This window comes from Ascaphus truei, chromosome 3 (genome assembly GCF_040206685.1).
Source record: "Ascaphus truei isolate aAscTru1 chromosome 3, aAscTru1.hap1, whole genome shotgun sequence".
NCBI classification, from domain to species: domain Eukaryota; kingdom Metazoa; phylum Chordata; class Amphibia; order Anura; family Ascaphidae; genus Ascaphus; species Ascaphus truei.
This window is the reverse complement of record NC_134485.1, coordinates 11,299,395-11,324,586: the sequence shown is the minus strand read 5'-3', so window position 1 is coordinate 11,324,586 and position 25,192 is coordinate 11,299,395. Positions and strand designations below refer to the sequence as shown.

General features: G+C 48.8%; 2 protein-coding genes across 2 annotated transcripts in view; one reads left to right on the top strand and one right to left on the bottom strand.

Moving 5' to 3' along the window:
* Nucleotides 1-7,991, top strand: part of LOC142490563 (uncharacterized) — a 146,204-nt gene extending 138,213 nt beyond the window's left edge. Inside the window, exons 3-4 of the mRNA XM_075592983.1 lie at nucleotides 7,620-7,812; nucleotides 7,878-7,991. Coding sequence (XP_075449098.1) covers nucleotides 7,620-7,812; nucleotides 7,878-7,991 — 307 coding nt within the window. The remainder of the gene's footprint in view (nucleotides 1-7,619; nucleotides 7,813-7,877) is intronic.
* The window catches only part of IGSF11 (immunoglobulin superfamily member 11), a 255,698-nt gene that overhangs the window by 195,599 nt on the left and 34,907 nt on the right, over nucleotides 1-25,192 (bottom strand). The gene's annotated exons all lie outside the window — the stretch shown is intronic.

Genomic DNA, 25,192 nt, shown 5'->3' with positions numbered 1-25,192 from the left:
GCGTCTGTTCACTGAGCGGCCATCTGTGTCATACCTGCGGTGTGTGCTTGCTGCCCCCTGAGCCGTTTTGTCCTGCGCTTTTAGGCTAGCCCGCAAAGCACTTTGTCTGGCACTGACGGGGTTACTGAGTCGCATCCTTCTGAGAATGGACATGACTAGAAGAAAGGGATTGTGGACAAGGGGAGCAAGGACACCCGCCCTGGAGCGGCGGCAGATGTTGGGCCCAGACTAGCAGTTCTAGCTGCCGTTTAAAAAAAATAATATTAATTTAATTCCATATGTGCATCAATACAATCTGCACACTGACAAGTGATTAGCTAAGTTGCTGATCTATCTGTTCCCCTGTGATCAATCGGGGTTCACTAAATGGCTGACAGTGCAGCAGAAAAGGACCAAAGATGCAAAGTTTTGTGGAGAAGATCAAGTGACCAGGCAGTCACTAGATACAATTGGTGCACTGCTAGAGAGAGGGCAGGGCTCAAAAAGGGGTGTGCCAGAGCCTGTTTCAGAAGAGGCAGGGGATGTGACTTTGTAAATAGTTGCTATAGGAACCAAAAAAATGCTAGTTACTTTATAATACATTAAAAAGTCTTTAAAAATGGTTTTGTTTTGTTTTTTTAAATGCTACAAGTATTTTCTCATAGAACATAACTTATTTATTAAAAAACACAGGAAGGATATTGCTTGGTCTGCAGCTTTAAAACTTGGGGCACAAGTCACGGCGTCAGTCCTGGGCCCTGGGAAAGCTGACGGAAGGCCTGCTGGCCAACATGTTCATGGCATGGGTTGCCCCTTGGGCTACTAAGTGGTTAGTATATTAAATATATGGTAAAAAGCTTATTTCATTAACTTTTATCCCCTGGTCTTGGTCTTTCCCGTAAAAGTCCTATTTCAGGGAATGACTGGGAGTAACGCCAAGACTTTTAACGACATCACGTTATTTCAGGACAATGTCGTGTTATTTCGTAATAACGTGACGGGAAGGCCCCACCCAATGGGATTAGCACCGGCCGTTATGTTTGCATATAATTATGTTAGTAGATACAGTGTTACCTCGCGGAGAAAAACGTGACTCTCGGGGCAGGAGTGACCAACTCCAGTCCTCAAGGGCACCATCAGGCCATGTTTTGAGGGTATCCCTGCTTCAGCACAGGTGACTCAATCAGTGGCTCAGTGTTTGACTGGCCAACTCCAGCCCTCAAGGACTACCAACAGGTAAGGTATTAGGAATATCCCTGCTTCAGCACAGGTGGCTCAATCAGTGGCTCAGTGATTGAGCCACCTGTGCTGAAGCAGGGATATCCTGAAAAGCTGGCCCTTGGTAGGTGGCCCTTGAGGACTGGAGTTGACCACCCCTGATCTGGGAGTCATTCTATATATATATACGCTGATGGGTTATTTGGGTTATTTTCAGCTGAAAATCTCTGTTAAAGTCTATGGGAATATCCAAAAGCTTCCCGAGCAGCCGTTTATCTGTATACACAGTTAAAAAAAGATCTGGTGTCATTAAGACGGATCCGTTGCAGAAGTGAATGAGTTGGAGACCAAATGTAGTCCTAAATTACTGATTGTGGTACTGATACTAGTTTTCTCCACTTTTTGCCTGAGTGATCGTGATACAACTTAACGTAACGGATGAGCATGTTTTGCACTTTTATAAGGACCCTCACAAACACTCACAAACACGACATCTGCTATTAGCAAATAAAGTCACTCGCAAATGTGTATCGAACACTGTCTCTACTTAATTAACTTTCATACATCATCATAAAATAGAACTGTAATCAACACTCAAGGGGGGGGGGGAAAAGCATTAAAAAGCCGCAGCCAATTATTCCGAGTGCTGGAAAAGGAAGGCTGCAGTATATCCGTGCGGGGAATGAAAATGGTTGCCGACAGGTGTTGCAAACAGAAGATCACCAAGTACACCTGTGAAGATGCAGTGCTACTTGTGCGTAATCGTTTTCATGCACGCTATGGGACACAGAAATAGATCGCGGCCCCCGGTCTTATGCACGAAAATGAGTTAAAGTTTAATGAGCGATCGACGTTTCGGTCGTCTATCAAGATAAATCTTTAAAGCTCCAGTACATGCTCCAGTTCATGCATGTGTGGGGTTTTGTTTTTTAATAAATCAGTTCTGTAGTAAGAAAAAATACTTTTAGCATTTTCTGTTTTAAAAAAAAAGAAAAACTTTGAAAGACCAATTTTCTTGGATTCTATTTTAACAAGCATGTTTGTTCCTATAGCAACCATTTACATTCCCCAGATCTAAAGATGTCGCCAAACTTCGCCGATCAATAGACGGAGAACGAATTGACCGGCAGCTATGCAGTTCTTTAGGTAAGTAGAGATTGCCCACATGAAACTATTGAAGTAAAAAAAAAAATCGGAAAAAAAAACAAAACGGGAGCTTGAACTGCAGCTTTAAGTGGAACCGAAACGTCGATCACTCATTAAACTTTAATAACTTTTCTTGCATACGCCCCCCGTCCCCGGCGGCATCTCCCCCTGCAAGGTCCCGTCAACATGGCTCAGCGACGTCAAAAGGCACCGCGCTGCCATAACAACCGGACGTTAAGTTGCCATGACAACAGGACGCCTTATGGCGCTGTGGCGTCACGTGACGTCCCGTTGTCATGGTTAACGCCCAGTTGTTGTGGCAGAGTGGCGCCATTTGACGTAGCGGAGCCATGTTGACGGGATCCTGTAGGGGGAGATGCCGGGAGGAAATGCCGCCAATGATGCCGCTGCCCCGAGATTTCTCAGGTGTACCCGTAGCCCGGAGATACGTAGCCCAAACCCGTAGTCTCCGGGTCAAACCCGGAGTGGTGGCAACCCTGGTGCCAAGTAACACACAGAGTAATGAATCGCAGGTAATCAATGAGACAGTCTCTAATCACCTGGCATGTTTTTCTACGGTATGGCAGGCTCCCCACAGGGGCCAGATCGGAAAACTTTTCCCAGCAGAAGGGCCACACGCTTAGTGTACTGACATCTTACATACATTGAAAGACAAAGTCTGATATTTCTACATTTTGAAAGTACTTATCACATCTGGCCCATATATATTGACATTATCTTCACTTGCAAGTGAGTTTCAGTGTGACTAGCTGCCTACACAACTAGTAAGAGATTAGCCGGAGCAGAGAGTCCGAGGGCCGCCTCACAGCCCGGGCACCGGGCGCCGGTAGATGAGCCCGGCAGATAATGTATAGCACAGGAAAGGAGTCCCCCAGAGAGGGAACATGTTCACAGATCTGTCTTGTCAAGCGGATGCTGTGATTTCACGGAGTCATCAGATGACTTCTATTTGCAACAGTTAGCATTGCCTAACACCCTCACCCCCCCCCCCCCACCCCCTGCCCTCCCCCAGGGTAATTCAAATGAAAATGCTCTATATTTAGGCTGATAGGATAAGGGAGGACGGTCCCATCTGTTTGACGATCACTCCATTTGCTGCTGCAACTTTTTCTCTTTTTTTTCTTGATTTCTGCCCTATTTTGCTCTGTTTGCTTCGAAATGTAGGAAAACAACCGAAGCTGAAAGCTAGGAAGCCGGCAATGGCATGTCAAGGTATGAACAGAAAGTAGTGGTACTGTGCTTGACTGCAGAAGAGCCTGATCCTTTTAATCCAAGCTCTTTTAATATATATATATATATATATATATTCCACAAAGATTCCAAAAATAAATCCCACAGCTCTATTATATGCACCAAAAAAAGATACCATTGCTTTATTGGGTAAAACAATATATACACACTGCAAACCGGTAAAGTTTCACGGCTATTTCTTAAGTTGTCACTTGATGGCCAACTCCAGTTCTCAAGAGCTACCAACAGGTCAGGTTTTCAGGGTATCCCTTCTTCAGCACAGGTGGCTCAGTCAGTGGCTAAGTCATTTTGACTGTAACAACGTTGTAATAACCGCTCTTTATTTAATTTTGTGTTTTTTTTTTAAATAAAACTGGATTATCCTATGGCATTTCCTGCTTTTCTATAAAAGGTTTTGATTATGAAACGGAACCTAACAAGAGCTGTGTATGATAAACGCCAACAAACTAAGGAAACGTTAAGAGTTCCTACATCCAACATCTCTTCACTGAGAAACAAACGTGAGTGTGACTCCATTCTTCTGGGTATTTTATTAGGGTTTTTTCATGTTCTTCTTCATTTCTCCTCCGGTCCATGTGCCAGGTGACTCCTTCAGCTACCTCTGTTCTGCCTATACAGTATTTCACGTTTGCTTGACTTACCCCCCGCCTCGAGCTGGACCCTCCCCCGTTCACAATAAACACACCACCCAACTATTTGGGAGAAATTAATGTCCACAGCTTTTATTTATAACAGATAAATATTCCATATTCATCCTCAACTAGGACCCCAGACAGATTGCTCTGTCCACATCTTCCAGAGCTCGAAGGATACCCTCAGCTCGCGCTCGTCTAGCCATTTAGTACCTTAGTCTGAATGTACAGAGCCCATCGGACGGTCACTACCACCCCAACCGAGCCTAGTCTGGCATGGCACTGCCTTCCCCAAATTCCATCTGGAAGGTCACCAACGGCAGCTTGGAATAGTACCGCCTTCCCCAACTAAAATACTTCCGAGGTCTGCGACCTCCCTCCAGGAGCCAATACTGACCTAGTCCCCCTCCTAGAGTAACATTACTTCCACCAACACATACCCAAGCTGCGGCAAAACAAAGCAAAATCACGATCTTTTCTTCCAACGCCGACATCCCTCATGCCGAAAAAACAGGGTGGGTGGGACTGCGCTCAAAGAGATCCTAGAAGAAAGAGGACGCTAGGACTCCTCCCATCCGGGCTTATGTCATACTGCCCCTTCCTTACAAGGCCAAGGCTCTCTTTCTCTGTTGGGTTTTGTCCTGCATGTCCTGTACTGCTATAATTTAGAGTGCTCTCTTGGAGGGCAGATTAGAGTGCTCTCTTGGAGGGCAGATTAGAGTGCTCTCTTGGAGGGCAGATTAGAGTGCTCTCTTGGAGGGCAGATCAGAGTGCTCTCTTGGAGGGCAGATTAGAGTGCTCTCTAGGAGGGCAGATTAGAGTGCTCTCTTGGAGGGCAGATTAGAGTGCTCTCTTGGAGGGCAGATTAGAGTGCTCTCTTGGAGGGCAGATTAGAGTGCTGCACCAGTGACCAGTGGTGTTTTTTTTAGATTTTGTCGCTTATAATATATGATAGACACTTAGTTAGATTTATATAGAGTAGCTCCACAAATACTTTACTTATTTATCTAATTCCAGACCCGGCCTGTTGCTTCAAGCACTGATGGCCATGTGTTTATTGCTTTCGAACAAGTGAGAGAACATTGGGACATTTGGGTTTATCAAACTTTGCCCAACCACAAATTCCTGCAAAAGAAAAACAAACGACGTGATCAGATCTATAAAAGAAATATTTTACATAAAATCATCAAATATTCATTGTCAAGGCTTAGGCTTTGGTCCCGCTGCGTCCGGCGGCGTGCGCGGCCGTGGACCACCAGCTCCTTTCCTCCAGTCCCCGCTGGCTCCTTCCGACGTGGCTGACTGCGCGCTGTGACGTGTCAGCCGGCCGATGCTGCAAGCTTCTGGTGATCAGAAGCGCTGACGCGTCACGTGGTGCAGCAGTCAGCCAATGAGGAGGGAAAGGAGGCGGCTACGGGGAGGGAGGCGGCTATCCTGTCTGTGCAGCCGTGCATAGCGCCGCCCCCCCCCCCCTCCTCTGGTGCCCGTTTCGCAGGCTGCCCCTGCTCCGGGAGGGGAGGAGAGGAGGGGGGCTCCAGGAGGGGGGGAGAGGGACTGACAGGGGGGAGAGGGACCGACAGGTTGGGGGGGGGACAGCACGAGAGCCCTCCCCTCAAACCATGCCCCCTCCACTCAAACCATGCCCCCAAGCTCACACCACGCCCCCCCCCCGCTCAAACCACGCCCCCAGCTCCCGCTCCCTACAGACCGCAGGGAGCGGTCAATTGCAGGGGCTGATTGGCTGCTGTGGAGCTGCTGTGGGGCGGCTGTGGAGCTGCTGTGGGGCGGCTGTGGAGCTGAGGGGCGGCTGTGGAGCTGAGGGGCGGCTGTGGAGCTACTGTGGGGCGGCTGAGGGGCTGAGGGGCAGCAGCGCTGTGCTGTGGGGCTGTGTGATGGTCCCGCCCCCTCACATCATGGCCGCGCCCCCCCACCCGTTTTGGCCACCCTCCCCCCCCCCGCCGGAAAAAATTCACTGCAGACCGCACATCGCGGTGCAGTGAATTGCACGCGCCGCCGGCAAGCAAGGCGGCCGTGCGGGCGCGTGCAGCGGGGCCTCAGCCGAAAGCTCAATGCCTACTTATGAAAAATATAAATAATACAATGAATTAAAATATGCATATGGCGGTAACAGTTATCAATCTTTTCTGCTCTGTGAGACCCTAACAAGCTTTCTATTCACTCCTTGGAATCCAATCCTCCTTTAGGTATAGAATATATACAGCCCAACCCCCTTATAACAACGCTGTGCTTGGGGTCCAAAGAATCACATCGCGCTATAAGCGGATCGCGTTAGAAAGAATGTACAATTGTATGCATTGTACAATAAAGTATTTAAGATCCCAATAATCGTGTTGTAAAGTATTCATAAATATGAAAATTGGGAGCCACGCTTGCATCGCGCTATAACGGGGTTGACCTGTACTACTAGTCATTTTTGTTTAAATAAAGTTGCATCTTCTTGTGGCCCCATTCCAATAATATCACAATATGGGCAATACTTTCTATTGTTAAGATCACTTCACTGAATACTCTATAAAAATTATTACGCAAAAAATAATTATAGTGGCTAAAAAGAGAACATATCCTATGATATAAATATGTTTCATGAGACCCTGGGGACTTTCCAGGGAAATACCAGGATGCCGGTCAGTACCTCTGCGTTACAACATGGCATTATAAATTATCATTGTTGCTTTAATAAATACTATCATAGTGATTTCATCTCTTCCTTTTGTTTCATTATGACATTATTACAGTTATCACATCCTCGGGTACCACCAATCTTCCCTTGTAATTGATCTAAAACGCCCACTGCCGGGGTTCTCAACCTTTTTTGAGCACGAGTGCCCCTGGTTAAATCTTGGGGCACCCCTGCTCAGCAGACCACAAGCAACCGTTCTCACCCACACGCAGCACAAGCGTCCTCCTCACAGGCACACACCCACTACACTCACCCCCTTCTAGCATACTCACACACCACTATTCTCCAGAAACTCAATATTCACCCCATCCCCCCCCCCCCCCCATGACAGAGCACACTCACCCGTTTTCACAACCTCCTGCCCTTCTCACATCGCACACTCATCACCTTTCTCTATCACACATTCTACATTCATGGCGGGGAGCTCTGATCCACAAGTCGTCTCTCCTCTGTGTCGGGCTGGGAGGAGAGGTAGTAGAGACAGATCACAGCCACTCAGTCTCCAGACAGCACAGGACGCCCCAGCTGAGCAGCCATTACTGTGCTGCCCCTGGAGGCTGCTGCTCCCTGGTTGAGAAACACGGTTCTACTGGATCAAAACTGCTGCAAAAATACTGTACAGTACCGGATTTTGAATTCTCTGATAACTTTCCAGCTGCTTCTTGCTCCAGTTCTGCAGAATTTTCTTACTGCATGTGGTTTTGTACAGCAAGTGTGAGTTTTAAACTAACGTTTGGTCTAAATTCCAAGCATTACGTCTGGCGCAACCCCAACACTCCACATCACCCAGTCAACACCATCCCAACAGTCAAGCATCATGTTATGGGGAAGCTTCTCTTCAGCACGGACTGGGAGGCCTCTCAGGTAGAGGGGGGAATGGATGGGGCAAAGTACACGTGAATCCTTGGGGAAAGCCTGTTTGAGTTCAGCCAAGACCCTCACTGGGGAGGAAATTCACATGTCAGCAGGACAATGAACCGAAGCACAAAGCCAAAGCCACACTGGGGTGGTTGAACAAGACGAGAATGGATGTTCTTGAGTGACCCAGTCACAGTCCTGACTTAAATCCAATCGAACTTTTATGGCGAGACTTGAAGATTGCCGTCCATCGACGATCCCCAACAAACTTATCAGAACTGGATCGATGAAGAATGGGCACAAATGTCACCATCCTACTGTGCAAAGCAAGAAGGGAGCGATCCAAAAAGACTCATAGCAGTAATTGCAGCAAATGGTGCGTCTACCAAGTACGGAGATATGGGGCAGAATACTTATGCACCGAGTACATTTCCTTTGCTGACATTTCAACCTGTTCCTCATATAACAGTGCTCAGCTAACAACTACAGCGCTGTAGCTTTGAATTAAGAAAAAAGTTTGTATGAAAAACTGTGCATACATTATTTGTAACTCAACATTTTGTGAGATTACTGGCAGGGTGTGAATACTTCTGCAGGCCACTGTATATACATAACATACACGTAGTGATAACTTCCCTATATAACACACGGATTATTTTTCACATCGGTGAACAATCTCTATGCTGCTGTAAAAAGTGAGGGTTCTGAGCCCCAACCAATGGGAGACCGGCATTGGAGCGCCCCTGTGCTCTCACCGATGGGCAACAATAGGTACAGTAGGTACTGCTGGCTTTAGTAGGCACAGTACCTACACAATAGGTACCTCTGGAGGGTATGTTTAACTGCTGGCTGTGTAACTATTTCAACATGACAAGATAAGCTGCAAGTTATGATCTCCCATTGATTTATGACCTCCAGGCCTGCATGATCTCTGAATTTCGGGGCAATTAAGAAGCTTAGGTTCCCAATTAACATCTGGGCCATTCGACACTTGGAAAAGCTAATCATTAGGGAGACAATTTATTCTCTGCAGCCCACAGATATTCAAGCAATTAAGTGACACTAAGTAATATGAAGGCAACGCAGGTTACCCAAGGTGGAGCAAAATAATTCCCTGAAGGGGGAAATTGGGATTACATGAAAATATCCTTGTGTTTTATCTGCACAGGGGTGACACATATCTTGTACGCTTTACCCATAGACCGCTTCATCCCACATAGTTAATTAACTGCACTGAGACCCCAAATGTTTAAAATATAGGAGGTTGATCTCATACTGTATATACTGTATGTGTCTTTGTGTATATACTGTATGTGTCTGTGTGTATGGTAGTATGGTATATATGTGCCAGTGTGTCTAAATATGTCTATAAGTATATTCTTTGTGTCTGTGAGTATGAATGTGTCTGTGTGAGTATATATGTACCAGTGCATATATGTGTCTGTGATTATGTGCGTGTCTTTGTGTATATACTGTGTGTGTGTGTGTGCCTGTAAGTGACTGTGTACTGCAGGGTTTCCCAAACTTTTTTTTCCGTGACCCGGTTATTTTTTGAACTTCTCCTTCGTGACCCACTAAAAATTTTATCGCCTATACTGGCCTATAGGGCCTGCACAGACACACACAGCCACTGATACACACACACACAGCCACTGATACACACACACACAGCCACTGACAGACACGCAGCCACTGACACACACACTGATACATACACACAGCCTCTGATACACACACACGCAGCCACTGACACACACACGCAGCCACTGACACAAACACGCAGCCACTGACACACACACACGCAGCCACTGACACACACACACGCAGCCACTGACACACACACACGCAGCCACTGACACACACGCAGCCACACAGATACACACGCAGCCACACAGATACACACACACACACACACTCGCTCTCCCCTATACCCACACACACTCGCTCTCCCCTATACCCACACAGACACAAACAGTGAATTACAGGCAACGACGGATGTGAGTGACTGGAGAGGGGGCCAGGGGCACTTGGGTGGGAGGGAGGGAGGAGGCCAGGGGCACTTGGGTGGGAGGGAGGGGGCCAGGGGCACTTGGGTGGGAGGGAGGGGGGCCAGGGGCACTTGGGTGGGAGGGAGGGGGACCAGGGGCACTTGGGTGGGAGGGAGGGGGACCAGGGGCACTTGGGTGGGTGGGTGGGGGACCAGGGGCACTTGGGTGGGAGGGAGGGGGACCAGGGGCACTTGGGTGGGAGGGAGGGGGACCAGGGGCACTTGGGTGGGTGGGTGGGGGACCAGGGGCACTTGGGTGGGAGGGAGGGGGACCAGGGGCACTTGGGTGGGAGGGAGGGGGACCAGGGGCACTTGGGTGGGAGGGAGGGGGACCAGGGGCACTTGGGTGGGTGGGAGGGGGACATGGGGCACCTGGGTGGGTGGGAGGGGGACATGGGGCACCTGGGTGGGTGGGAGGGGGACCAGGGGCACTTGGGTGGGTGGGAGGGGGACCAGGGGCACTTGGGTGGGTGGGAGGGGGACCAGGGGCACTTGGGTGGGTGGGAGGGGGACCAGGGGCACTTGGGTGGGTGGGAGGGGGACCAGGGGCACTTGGGTGGGTGGGAGGGGGACCAGGGGCACTTGGGTGGGTGGGAGGGGGACCAGGGGCACTTGGGTGGGTGGGAGGGGGACCAGGGGCACTTGGGTGGGAGGCAGTGACTGGGTGGGGTGACTTACCTTGCCGCCGGACGCTTTCCCCTGCTGCCCCCGATATCCCCTGCTGCCCGGGACGGGAGGTGGGCTTGGGGGGACGGGAGGTGGGCTTGGGGGGACGGGAGGTGGGCTCGGGAGGGGGTGCCACGGGAGGTGAGCTCGGGAAGCTGGCTGCGGGGGGAAGCTGGCTGCGGGGGGAAGCTGGCCGCGGGGGGAAGCGGGCCGCAGTAGGAGCTTGAACTTCCCCCTCCGTCCCACGTAACGTGCGGGCCGCAGAGGAGCTGATACTTCCTCCTCCGTCCCACGTTGGGAGCGGGGGGGAGGAAGGGAGCAGGCCCTGCTTGCCCTGCGCAAGCGCGCGGGACCGCAGGGGGAAATCGCCGGCATTTTTTTAAAATTGAGCAGGGGGGACGGGAGACACCGCGCGGCCAGCCTCGCTGCGAACCGGCAATTTTGGTGCCGTGGCCCGGTGCCGGGTCGCGACCCACCGTTTGGGAAACGCTGGTGTACTGTATATGTTTGCATAAGTGAGTGACTCAATGTATATGTGTATGTCTGCGAGTGACTGTGCATACTGTATGTTTATATAAGTGAGTGAATGAATGTATATGTAAGTGACTGTGTGTATATATACTGTGACTACTGAGTGTATGTGTGTATCTGTGAGTGACTATGTCTATGTGTGAGTGACTCTGTGTATATATCTATATAAGTGAGCACAGAAGTGAATATTTGTGTGTTTGTGAGTGACTGTGCCCGTCTGTCAGTGACAGTTATTGTGTTTATCTGTGAGTGACTGTGTGTCTGTGAGTGACTGTGTGTGTATGCATATGTGGTCTGTGTGTGTCTGAGTGTGTATGTATATGTGGTCTGTGTGTGTCTATGTGTGTCTGTGTGTGTACGTATAAGTGCCTGTGTGTCTATGTATAAGTGTGTCTGTGACTGCCAGAAGTGCTGGAAGCTGTCAGCCACCCCACACCCCCACACCTCCCTCCCTCCCTCCCTCCGTGTCTCAGCGCAGACTGCTGCGATCTGCCCGGATCTGCACGCTGCTGAACGCTGACAGACAGACAGCTCAGCACATGGCTCCTTCAGAAGCGCCTCGCGAAACAACCCGCAGAGCAGCAGAGCAGCCGTACAGCCGGCCAGATAAAAGCAGCTATACTACTTTCCAACTTTTTGTTTTATTACTATTATTATATGTAAAGCGTGTGACAATGTATAATTCTACATTCTTACCTAAGCTGGCAATCGTTTGGTGCTTCTGTTATTATAATTCTGAAAAAATCCTGAGTGTGTGCCTAACATAATGGCTGCTTCAGTCAGTGTAACTCAGCAGCTACAATATATCCTTATATTACTAAGGTAACATTATCTATTGTTACAGTTTGCAGCTCAAACTGCTGGGAACAAACCAACAATGATCCCAAACAGGAAAACGTTGCAAAGCTCTTGCACTGCTGAGGAGGTGGGATAAACCTGCTATGGAAATCAAAGGATGCTTTAAAACTCATTCAAAATGGCATTAAAAGTTTAATAAAAAAATGTAAAAAAAAAAAAAAAAACAGTCACCATTATCTAATACAACAGAACTGAATTATATATTAAAAAAAACATATAAGATTTCACGTTGTGCCGCTTTATTGAGGTATGTTCCAGTTCTGTGTGTCATCCATGATTCCCGCTTGCACACCCCACAACAGAAGAGGTTGGGTGTCGCCTCATCGGGAGCTGTGCCAGGTTAAGTTTCTGCAGTCGTTTTTCCTGTACACAATGTCAACACAACAACGTTCTGATTGTTGCAAAAACATCCCTGTTCACCCCTAATGTCGCACAAAATGGAGTTCCTAAGCCCAATGGCTAGAGATAAATATATCAAAAGCGAAATAGATTGTCCCATTGGTGCTGCTGAGCCTGTACATGTAAGAACAAGCGTAGGAAACGGTGAGGCCTATGTACATGAGCATCTTGTCTATAATGCATTGTTTCCACAGTTTTAGGGTCCAACCTCACACTCTTCTGAGGTAAGAGTACCAGAGAAGGAGGCGGTGTGGGAGGCACACATCCCAAATAAGACATCCCAAATAGCAGCAAGATGGGGAACGGTCAGAAAAAGCAAAATATGTATAGTGTTGGGATGGAAGCAGCTTGCTACAAAGTCTTACAAATACATCTATGATTTCAATATTTTATTAAAATAAAAAAACAGACACATTTGTCTGATTTGGAGCCGTCTGGTTGTCCTTATATACAAATTAATGGTTAATCCGTCTACATAATACAGATCTGTCAAGTCTCACTGACGATTAAAAAGCCTCACTAGTTGGAAGTCAATAAAATATCAATGTGTTGGTCCAAACCCCATCTCACTTACTTAGGGCACGGAAACAAAACAAGTACCAGGAACAAATCTCTCAGTTCCCCTCCCATTGTAAGTGTCCATCTAATCCTACCTCACTCACCCATTTATATGTCCCTAATGTCACTGTGCCCCAAGGGCGTCAATACTATCACCCTGTAAAAAGTCAGGACTAGCAGCTGCCTCTTTACACTTTGAAGACATCCTCCTCTTAATCTCTTACCGGGGTGGCCAACTCCAGTCATCAAGGCCCACCAACAGGTCAGGTTTTACGGATATCCCTGCTTCAGCACCGGTGGCTCAGTCTTTGACTGAGTCACTGATTGAGCCACCTGTGCTAAAGCAGGGATATCCTGACCACCGGACCTGTCGGTGGCTTCTGAGGCCTGGAGTTGGCCACGCCAGCTCTTAGTGACAGAGGGGAGTGCAATACTTTCAAGGGTTTCAAAGTCAGCAGCGCCGTCTCACACATCAACAGCCAGTTCTGTTACCGGCAGTGAGCACGCCGGCTGAACGCTACACATGTGTGCTCCGAACAGGAACAGCGCCCTCTCACACATCAACAGCCAGATCTGTTACCGGCAGTGCGCACACCGGCTGAACGCTACACATGTGTGCTCCGAACAGGAGCAGCGCCCTCTCACACATCAACAGCCAGATCTGTTACCGGCAGTGAGCGCGCCGGCTGAACGCCACACATGTGTGCTCCGAACAGGAGCAGCGCCCTCTCACACATCAACAGCCAGATCTGTTACCGGCAGTGAGCGCGCCGGCTGAACGCCACACATGTGTGCTCCGAACAGGCGCAGCGCCCTCTCACACATCAACAGCCAGATCTGTTACCGGCAGTGAGCGCGCCGGCTGAACGCCACACATGTGTGCTCCGAACAGGCGCAGCGCCCTCTCACACATCAACAGCCAGATCTGTTACCGGCAGTGAGCGCGCCGGCTGAACGCCACACATTTGTGCTCCGAACAGGGACAGGGCCGAGTTAATAAAAAGTAAGCATCAGTCTGAAACATTACGTGCTCACAGCTCCCAAAACTGATGATGAAGATGTTCTGACCTGTTAACAGAAGTATTCATGCACAATGAGCACAGCTGCTTGGTGTTAGCGGAGGGGGTGGGGGGGGGGAGGAATCCCCACCTCCCCAGCTAACGGTGCCAGCTCAGGACTGGCTATCAGAGCAGGGGGCAGCTGGACTACAATTTGCAGTGCTGTGCCAGTCTGCCATCCAGGCTGTGCCGAAGAGCCCAACGCTACGCACTGCTTTGTTATTAACCGCGTAGTGTGCAACCAGAGGCGCACCATGACGCCAGGATTCACTACCCTCCAACCCTGGGGTATCGCACCCCCATCCCACATTCACTGGGAATAACGTGTACGCAGTCCCTGCGGGGTCGCTGGGAGATAACCCTTATCGGGGGGGCTGGTGCATCTTCCCAGTGAGGGCAATGAGGAAAGCAGAATGAATCCCTTCATTTCCCTCAAGTGTTTATAATGCAAGGAATCTGTTGCAGGTCCCACTGTCTCCTACCGCAGGGGGGCTCAACTCCAGTCCTCAAGCCCCCTCCAACAGGTAAGGTTTTCAGGATATCCCTGCTTCAGCACAGGTGGCTAAATCAGTCCCTGCTTCAGAACAGATGGCTCAATCAGTCCCTGCTTCAGCACAAGTGGCTCAACCAGTCCCTGCTTCAGCACAAGTGGCTCAATCCCGTGCCCTACAGAGTTAAAGATATGACCCCCCCAGCCCCCTCCTCTTGAATAATTACCCCCCGCCCCCCCCCCGCAGTTCCGCATATGTTTCAGTTTTTCTTCTCTTTGTTTTTATTTTTTAAAGGATTTTTACTAATGGACACTAATGTGACAGCCAATCAATAACGGCAAGACGTGACATTGTTACCGGCAGCCATTTTAATGGCCCATAAATGCCTGGACAACAAAAGAAAACTGAAAGCCCATGGCAGACATTCTTGGGAGAGACCCATTGATTTATGTAAGGTTAAAGTAATACCTATGGTGCAGCGTAATGATGCTATCCCAGGGCCCAGCGCTGCAGTGCACTACAGGCCCCTCGTGCAGTGAAAGCAGCTCCGGCTTCTCTCGCCCTCCCAGGGAACTGTGCAGCTCAGCATCGCACAGTAAGGCCTGGGACATAGAAGGACAGGCCGCGCTGAGGCGTGCGGACGCTCCGCGCTGAGCCCCTGCATCCTCAATGAGGATGCCTTGAGAGGGGGCTCACGCGAGCGTCCGCAGGCGTGCTGAGGCGCTGGATTTTTCAGCCGACAGCCAAGCTGTTTTTCAGCGCGCTGTCGGCTGAAAACATCCAATCAGCGCGGAGCAGCATCAATGTCACGGCGCCGTGACGTCGGCGCCGTGACGTTGACGTCGGTGCGTCGCGGGCGATTGGCCCAGCGACGTCACTGCCCCGCCTCCCTCAGTCTCCCCCCGCCTCCCGATCGCACCCGCTGGCTGCATGGGCATGAAATCGCGCAGATTTCAGCAGGCGAGCCTCAGCGCCAGCGCGGCTCGGAACTCCTCACCCCTCTAAGGCCCGGGCCTTAGTCTGCTCACGGGAAAGAGGAGATCGCCTTCCCTGGGCTATATTAAGCCTTTGCGTGCTGGAGAAGTGGAAACGGTTTTGGTGCTAGCAATGTTCAAACCACAATAACGCTATTATTCTTATATTCTTCTTATAGTATATAATATTATTATTATTATTATAAATCTAGACAAATCATATAAGGTTGAAGTTTTTTTTCCAGAAGTTCCTGTACATTATAATACTATTCGTGGTTTAATGTTAATTTCTCACGTTACAGAAATGTTTAGTCCAAATGCTAAAAAAAGAATCACATCGCGCTATAAGCGGATCGCGTTAGAAATAATGTACAATTGTATGCATTGTACAATAAAGTATTTAAGATACCAATAATCGTGTTGTAAAGTATTCATAAATACAAAAATTGGGAGCCACGCTTGCATCGCGTTATAAGCGGATCCACGTTGTAACGTGGTTGAGCTGTACAGCCTGACCCCGCTTCTCGGCGCTCCGCCGAAACGGCGGTGCAGAGAAGGGGGCCGCCATGTCGCCGCCATGTCCGCGCATGCGCAGAACGGGCCGTCCAGGGGTCGCGCATGCGCGGAATGTAGGGGTTCACAGCGAGCCTATGTCATCCTGATGAAGCTGTGATTTACAGCGAAACGTTGTTGAATAAAAGTTTTACTTATGCTTTAGATATATTACAGGCTGATGTGCCATTCTTCCCTACACTTTGATGAACATTATTTAGATTTACCCCTCAAAAACCTTCCGATGCTTTGAGTCCCCACTCCTACGACATACAGTAACTGTTACATTACGCACACTGTGAGTTTTTGGTCAGAAAGTACTCAATGAACTAAAAACCTAATTACTCATTTATGTATGGTAGTCCATCCCTGATAAAGCAGTGAGCACAGAACCACCAAACGTGTTGGAAGATCCAAGCAATGTAGTGGAAACCCTATACTGGTCATAGGTGGAGCATAGGTTGCATGGCCGGCGGGAGGTATGCAGTCAGCATGAACAGATGTAGAGCCGCAGAAAGACGAGACAGACGCGAGGCACCATAGACTAAATGCCAACTACCTGCTCTCATATAGGTGTGATTCATTTGTTTTACTGAAGCTATAAAACCTTATTGCACTATTTTTGGTTCTTTTCTTTCTCTTTCTGTATGAAACTACCTACACAGCCTTAACCTTCAAAGCCGTAACCTACAGAGCCTTAACCTTCAAAGCCGTAACCTACACAGCCTTAACCTTCAAAGCCGTAACCTACACAGCCTTAACCTTCAAAGCCGTAACCTACAGAGCCTTAACCTTCAAAGCCTTAACCTTCAAAGCCGTAACCTACAGAGCCTTAACCTTCAAAGCCGTAACCTACACAGCCTTAACCTACACAGCCTTAACCTTCAAAGCCGTAACCTACACAGCCTTAACCTTTACAGCCTTAACCTACACAGCCTTAACCTTCACAGCCTTAACCTACACAGCCTTAATCTTCAAAGCCGTAACCTACACAGCCTTAACCTACACAGCCTTAACCTACACAGCCTTAACCTACACAGCCTTAACCTACACAGCCTTAACCTACACAGCCTTAACCTACACAACCTTAACCTACACAGCCTTAACCTACACAGATTTAACCTACAGAGCCTTAACCTACACAGCCTTAACCAACTCAGCCTTAACCTTCACAGATTTAACCTACAGAGCCTTAGGCTGGGGCCTAAGAAGGGGAAGCAGGGCTGGACCGCGCTGACGCTGAGGCTCGCATGCTGAAATCTGCGCGATTTCATGCCCATGCAGGCGAGCCAGCGGGCGCGATCGGAGGCGGAGGGAGACTGAGGGAGGCGGGGCAGTGACGTCGCTTGGCCAATCGCCCGCGACGCACCGACGTCAACGTCACGGCACCAACATCACGGCGCCGTGATGCTGACGCTGCTCCGCGCTGATTGGTTGTTTTCAGCTGACAGCGCTCTGAAAAACAGCTTGGCTGTCGGCTGAAAAATCCAGCGCCTCAGCACGCCTGCGGACGCTCGCGTGAACCCCCTCTCAAGGCATCCTCATTGAGGATGCAGGGGCTCAGCGCGGAGCGTCCGCACAGCTCAGCGCGGCCTGTCCTTCTATGGACTCGGCCTTAACCAACACAGCCTTAGGCCTCGTTCAGGGTGCCAGAGACAGGAGTTGGAGGGAGGGCGGGAGGGAGGGCGGCAGTCTGCTGGGCGATGTGTGTTCATCCCCAGCAGACGTTTTCAGGAGGTGGGGAGGGGGCGGGGCTACAGACATGAGGTTAGGGATCGAGGCAGCAGTCTTGAAATCATTCTCAAGAATGATTTCATTGGCTGCCGAGGTCCCAGTGACGCTGCTGCAGCTTCAAAAAACGATTTTTTTCATTTATTGAAACTGTAGCCAGCGTCAACTCCGGGCTTCGGAGACAGGGCAGCTGCTACCCTGACAACCAGTATTCAATTTGAATACTTTGTGTCCCACGGCAGCTGGCACGGCAGCACGCCTCCCTCCGAAGCCTGCACCCTGAACGAGGCCTAAACCTACAGAGACTTAACCTTCACAGCCTTAACATACACAGCCTTAACCTACACAGCCTTAACCTACACAGCCTTAACCTACACAGCCTTAACCTTCACAGCCTTAACCTACACAGCCTTAACCTTCACAGATTTAACCTAGAGCCTTAACCTACACAGCCTTAACCTACACAGCCTTAACCTACACAGCCTTAACCTACACAGCCTTAACCTACACAGCCTTAACCTTCACAGCCTTAACCTACACAGCCTTAACCTTCACAGATTTAACCTAGAGCCTTAACCTACACAGCCTTAACCTACACAGCCTTAACCTACAGAGACTTAACCTACACAGCCTTAACCTACAGAGCCTTAGCCTACACAGCCTTAACCTACACAGCCTTAACCTACACAGCCTTAAACTACACAGCCTTAACCTACACAGCCTTAACCTACACAGCCTTAACCTACACAGCCTTAACCTACACAGCCTTAACCTTCACAGATTTAACCTAGAGCCTTAACCTACACAGCCTTAACCTACACAGCCTTAACCAACTCAGCCTTAACCTTCACAGATTTAACCTACAGAGCCTTAACCTACACAGCCTTAACCTACACAGCCTTAACCTTCACAGCCTTAACCTTCACAGCCTTAACCTTCACAGCCTTAACCTACACAGCCTTAACTTACACAGCCTTAACCTTCACAGATTTAACCTACACAGCCTTAACCTACACAGCCTTAACCTACACAGCCTTAACCTACACAGCCTTAACCAACTCAGCCTTAAACTTCACAGATTTAACCTAGAGCCTTAACCTACACAGCCTTAACCTACACAGCCTTAACCTACACAGCCTTAACCTACACAGCCTTAACATACACAGCCTTAACCTACAAATGCCTTAACCAACTCAGCCTTAACCTTCACAGATTTAACCTACAGAGCCTTAACCTACACAGCCTTAACCTACACAGCCTTAACCTTCACAGCCTTAACCTACACAGCCTTAACCTTCACAGCCTTAACCTACACAGCCTTAACCTTCACAGATTTAACCTACAGAGCCTTAACCTACACAGCCTTAATCTTCACAGATTTAACCTACACAGCCTTAACCTACACAGCCTTAACCTACACAGCCTTAACCTTCACAGCCTTAACCTACACAGCCTTAACCTACACAGCCTTAACCTTCACAGCCTTAACCTACACAGCCTTAACTTACACAGCCTTAACCTTCACAGCCTTAACATACAGAGACTTAACCTACACAGCCTTAACTTACACAGCCTTAACCTTCACAGCCTTAACATACAGAGACTTAACCTACACAGCCTTAACCTACAGAGCCTTAACCTTCACAGATTTAACCTACAATGCCTTAACCTACAGCCTTAACCTTCACAGATTTAACCTACACAGCCTTAACCTACACAGCCTTAACCTACACAGCCTTAACCTACACAGCCTTAACCAACTCAGCCTTAACCTTCACAGATTTAACCTAGAGCCTTAACCTACACAGCCTTAACCTACACAGCCTTAACCTACACAGCCTTAACCAACTCAGCCTTAACCTTCACAGATTTAACCTAGAGCCTTAACCTACACAGCCTTAACATACACAGCCTTAACCTACACAGCCTTAACATACACAGCCTTAACCTACACAGCCTTAACCAACTCAGCCTTAACCTTCACAGATTTAACCTACAGAGCCTTAACCTACACAGCCTTAACCTACTGTGACAGAAACCAGGGGATGGTAATAAATTCCGTATATAGGGCTCCCAGGATACTAGACAGTTTCTATCCTGTTTGGCCTGGGAGTGCAGCCTTATAATACATACACTCCATCCCACAGTTTGGCAAGCGCTGGAACTGAGGGATGAGAGATCCAGACCAGAGTTTGTCTGCTGCCTGATTTCTGTCACCTGTCATGCTAATTAGGAATCAGGTATGAAAGACTGATTTCCTGTTTGCTCTGGTCTCCCCACAAGAGCCAGGAGGCTGGAAGGCTGCTGAACTACAGAGGGGAGAAGCCTCTTCCCCAAACAGGTTCAATCTTTCTGTTCATTTGTGTAAGACTGCAAAAGTACCGTGTTTTGATGTTGGAAGTGGAAAAGCCACTTCCAACCCTGAGTCAGGGATATCTAAGTTAAGTTATCGCTCAGGTGAGCAGCTTTTGTTTTGATCTGTTTTCTGTTGTATGCACTGTGGCAGTCTCAGTGCCTGGGACTGAATAAACCAGGCATAGCCTGTTTAAAGGAACAGTACGTGACGCCTCATCATTTAACCTACCCTAAAAGACCGTGTTCTAAACAGTCCCGGACAAACGACGGAGCCCCGGAGTAAGCCGTTTGTCACATATGGTGGAGAATGCGGGCAGAGCACTAGGGGGTCTGCGGGTTGAAGAACTTTGAAAAAAAAAAAAAAAAAAAGTTTTTTTCATCCTCTGCAAACAAGATGGAAGACGTGGTGGGAGCGCTGGTACGCAATGTCGCTGCCCAGAAAGACGCGAATGAAACCCAGCAACAGCTGTTAATAGCCCAGCAAGAAACTAATGCAAACCAGCAGCAGACGAATGCAGCCCATCAACAGCTGCTAATAGCCCAGCAAGAGATTAATGCCAACCAGCAACAGGCGAATGCCAACCAGCAACAGGCGAATGCAAACCAGCAACAGACGAATGAAGCCCTGCAAAACGCGAATGCAAACCAGCAAGAGACAAACCGCTTGCTGAGAGAGGAGCAACAGCGGTTCGCTCAGGGCTTACAGCAGGAACTCGAGATCCTGAGGGGGACTATCAGTAACCTTCCACTGGCAGCGGCAGCCCCAGTACCGAAAATGACCAGGGCAAGCCACTACCTTCAGAAGATGGGACCCTCGGATGATGTGGAAGCCTATCTTCTCACGTTTGAACGCACGGCACAGAGAGAGGGATGGCCAGAAGCTGAGTGGGCTGGTCTAATCGCACCCTTCCTAAGCGGCGAACCCCAGAAGGCTTACTTTGATCTAGAGCCAGCCGAAGCTAACGTCTATGCAAAATTGAAGTTCGAGATCCTCGCCCGCCTCGGCGTAACCACGGCTGTTCGCGCCCAAAGGTTTCACGCATGGTCCTTCACGATGGATAAAGCCACCCGAAGCCAGATGTATGACCTCATCCACCTCGCCCGGAAGTGGCTACAACCCGAGATCAACTCAGCCAGCCACATCGTGGAACGGTTGGTCATGGACCAGTTCTTGAGGAAACTTCCCTCTGCCTTACGCCGTTGGGTCAGTCGGAGTGACCCCCACAATGCGGATGAGCTTGTGGCCCTCGTAGAAAGGTACAATGCAGCAGAAGAGCACCCGCAACCCACAGTCGTGGAGCAACCCCACTACCCGAGGTTCCAGGACTCTTCCAGAGACGGTAAAAGGGTACCGGGGTTAAGGGGCGCTGAAGAGCGGCGACCACCTTCACGCAGCACCAGCAACAGTGGTTCGCACACTAAGGGCAATAGCCAACATGGGGAGCCGGGAAAAGGCTCTAAGTGGGACACAGACTATGTACCTAAATGTGTAAATTGTCATGAGAGGGGCCACACAGCAAAAATCTGCCCACTAAATGATGAGCCCATGCAATGCAACAGCGTGGAACCTTATTCGCTGTTGTCCCAATGTATGGGCCCTAGCCCAGAGGACCCCTTGAATAACCATCTGTGGGCATTTGTAAAGGTTAATGGTAAGAGGGTTCGGGCACTTCTTGACTCTGGGAGCATGGTCACACTAGTGTCCGAATACCTCTTGCCCATTAAGAAGAAACAGGGAAACAGTTCACAAAGAGTGGCAATTTGTTGTATACATGGGGATAATCATGAATATTCCACTGTTGATGTTTTTTTTGAAACAGAGTTTGGTTCTTTAGATTTCAAGGTGGGTATTGTACCCAAACTGGCACATGATGTGTTAATAGGGACCGACTTTCCCCATTTTCTAAAAATGTGGTCCCCCGCTCAGAATAGCGCCCAGAGTTCAATAGCGGACCATAATGAAGTATTAGAAGAAACAAATCCTTTCCCTTTTTCAGAAATGGAGGTTGACGAGGGCCCAAATAAGAAGGGGGAAAAGGAGGAGTGCTGTAAAATTCCCTTCCCCATCACTACTTTGGTAGGGAATACCCCAAATCAAGATGTTGAGCAGACACTTACCACCCCAGAACCGGATAAGACCCTCGCTGACATAGAGGTCAGTCCTGGGAGTTTTAAGAAGGCCCAGTGGGAGGACCCCACATTAGCGGTAGCAAGGGGAAATATACGGGACCAGAATAGTACTCCTGGCCAACCAGATAGGTCACTTGCTTACCCCTACTTCGAGGTAGAGAACGACCTAGTATATCGGGTTGATAAAAGGAAATCAGTTACAACTAAACAATTGTTGGTACCACGGACATTCCGTAACGTAGTATTACACCTCGCACATAGTCATCCATTGGGGGGACACCTAGGGGTGGAAAAGACAAAAGAAAAGGTTCTCCGAAGCTTCTATTGGCCTGGGGTTCTGGCAGAAATTACGAATTATTGTTCCTCATGCCCAGAATGTCAGATCACCGCCCCGTTCAGGGCGTACCGCAGCCCATTGGTACCCCTTCCCATAATAGAGGTACCATTTGACCGGATTGCTATGGATCTAGTAGGACCCCTAATAAAGTCTGCTAGGGGACATCAGCATATATTGGTAATATTAGATTATGCCACCCGATATCCGGAGGCAGTTCCCCTACGTAGCACCTCAGCTAAAAACATAGCAAAAGAGTTAGTAGTTCTGTTTTCCCGGGTCGGGATTCCTAAAGAGATTCTATCTGACCAGGGAACACCATTTATGTCCCAAGTAACGAAAGAGCTATGTAAACTCCTAAAAATCAAGCATCTCAGAACCTCAGTCTATCATCCACAAACAGATGGTTTAGTGGAAAGGTTCAATAAAACCTTAAAGAGCATGTTACGGCGGGCGGTTGATAAAGATGGGAAAAACTGGGATTGTTTGTTACCGTACCTGTTATTTGCCATTAGGGAAGTTCCCCAATCATCCACTGGCTTCTCCCCGTTTGAACTATTGTATGGCCGACACCCAAGGGGCTTACTGGATATAGCCAAAGAGACTTGGGAACACGAGGTTACCCCTTACAGAAGTGTAATAGAGCATGTTGCCCAGATGCAGGACCGCATTGCTGCAGTCCTACCCATAGTGAGGGAACACATGGAGAAAGCTCAAGAAGCACAGAGGAATACATATAATAAGGGTGCTAGGGTCAGAATTTTTTCTCCAGGTGATAGGGTACTAGTTCTGGTTCCCACCGTGGAGAGTAAATTCCTTGCTAAATGGCATGGGCCATATGAGGTCTTGGAAAGAGTGGGAGAAGTAAATTATAAGGTAAGACAGCCAGGTAGGAGGAAACCTGAGCAAATTTACCATATAAACCTACTCAAGCCCTGGAAAGATAGAGAAGTCTTGTTAACCCTAGTACCCCCAGGTCCGTCAGAGAATCAAGAAACTGACCCAGAGGTTAGCATAGCTGAAACCCTGTCTGTTCATCAGAAACGAGAGGTTCAGAATTTAGTGAAAAGAAACAAAGAAATCTTCTCTATACGGCCAGGTAGAACTAGCGTAATTGAACATGACCTAGTCTCTGAACCGGGGGTCCGAGTTAACCTTAAACCGTACCGAATCCCAGAGGCCAAAAGAAAGGCTATAAGTTTAGAGGTTAAAAAAATGCTAAAACTAGGTGTAATTGAGGAATCCCAAAGTGGGTGGAACAGCCCTATAGTCTTAGTCCCAAAGCCAGATGGTACAACAAGGTTTTGTAATGACTACCGGAAACTAAACGCGGTGTCAAAATTTGATACTTATCCTATGCCCAGGGTAGATGAACTTGTAGAGAGACTGGGCAAAGCCCGATATCTCACAACCCTAGACCTAACAAAAGGGTACTGGCAGGTTCCCCTCACAGAAAGGGCAAAAGAAAAGACAGCCTTCTCAACCCCAGACGGCCTCTTTCAGTATAAGGTGTTGCCTTTTGGCTTACATGGAGCTCCCGCCACATTCCAAAGAATGATGGATAAAATTTTAAAACCACATGCTCGGTATGCTGCCGCCTACCTGGATGATGTGGTAATCCATAGTGAAGATTGGCAATCCCACCTTCCAAAGGTCCAAGCTGTGCTTGACGCAGTCCGGTCTGCTGGACTAACTGCTAACCCCGCTAAATGCACTATTGGTCTGGAGGAGGCCAAGTATCTGGGATATTCTATTGGCAGAGGTTTACTCAAACCCCAAACACTCAAAGTGGAGGCGATACAAAATTGGCCAAGGCCAGTTACAAAAAAACAAGTAAGGACCTTTTTGGGGTTAATTGGGTACTATAGAAGGTTTATTCCCAATTTTGCAACTAAGGCAACCCCACTAACTGACCTCACAAAAGCAAGAGGACCGCTAATGGTAAAGTGGTCCCCCGAAACCGAACAGGCCTTTAGAAGCCTGAAAGAAGCTCTCTGTGCCCAACCAGTGTTGGTCACACCTGACTTCTCCAAAGAGTTTGTAGTCCAAACCGACGCATCTGAGGTAGGGCTGGGGGCGGTACTCTCCCAGGAGTCTCAAGGTGAGGAGCACCCCATCCTTTATTTAAGTAGGAAACTAAATCCCCAGGAGAAAAATTACTCCATAGTAGAGAAAGAGTGTCTCGCAATAAAGTGGGCTGTAGAGACGCTCAAATACTACCTGTTGGGGAGAAAATTCCGGTTGGTCACAGATCATGCACCCCTTACCTGGATGTGTCAAAACAGGGAAAAGAATGCTAGAGTGACCAGGTGGTTCCTAAGCCTACAACCCTTTAAATTTTCTGTGGAACACAGGTCAGGGCACAAACATGGCAATGCTGACGGGTTGTCAAGGATGCACTCCCTAATATCCATGGTCGCTCATCCCTCGAGGTCTGAGCTGGGGGGGAGGATATGTGACAGAAACCAGGGGATGGTAATAAATTCCGTATATAGGGCTCCCAGGATACTAGACAGTTTCTATCCTGTTTGGCCTGGGAGTGCAGCCTTATAATACATACACTCCATCCCACAGTTTGGCAAGCGCTGGAACTGAGGGATGAGAGATCCAGACCAGAGTTTGTCTGCTGCCTGATTTCTGTCACCTGTCATGCTAATTAGGAATCAGGTATGAAAGACTGATTTCCTGTTTGCTCTGGTCTC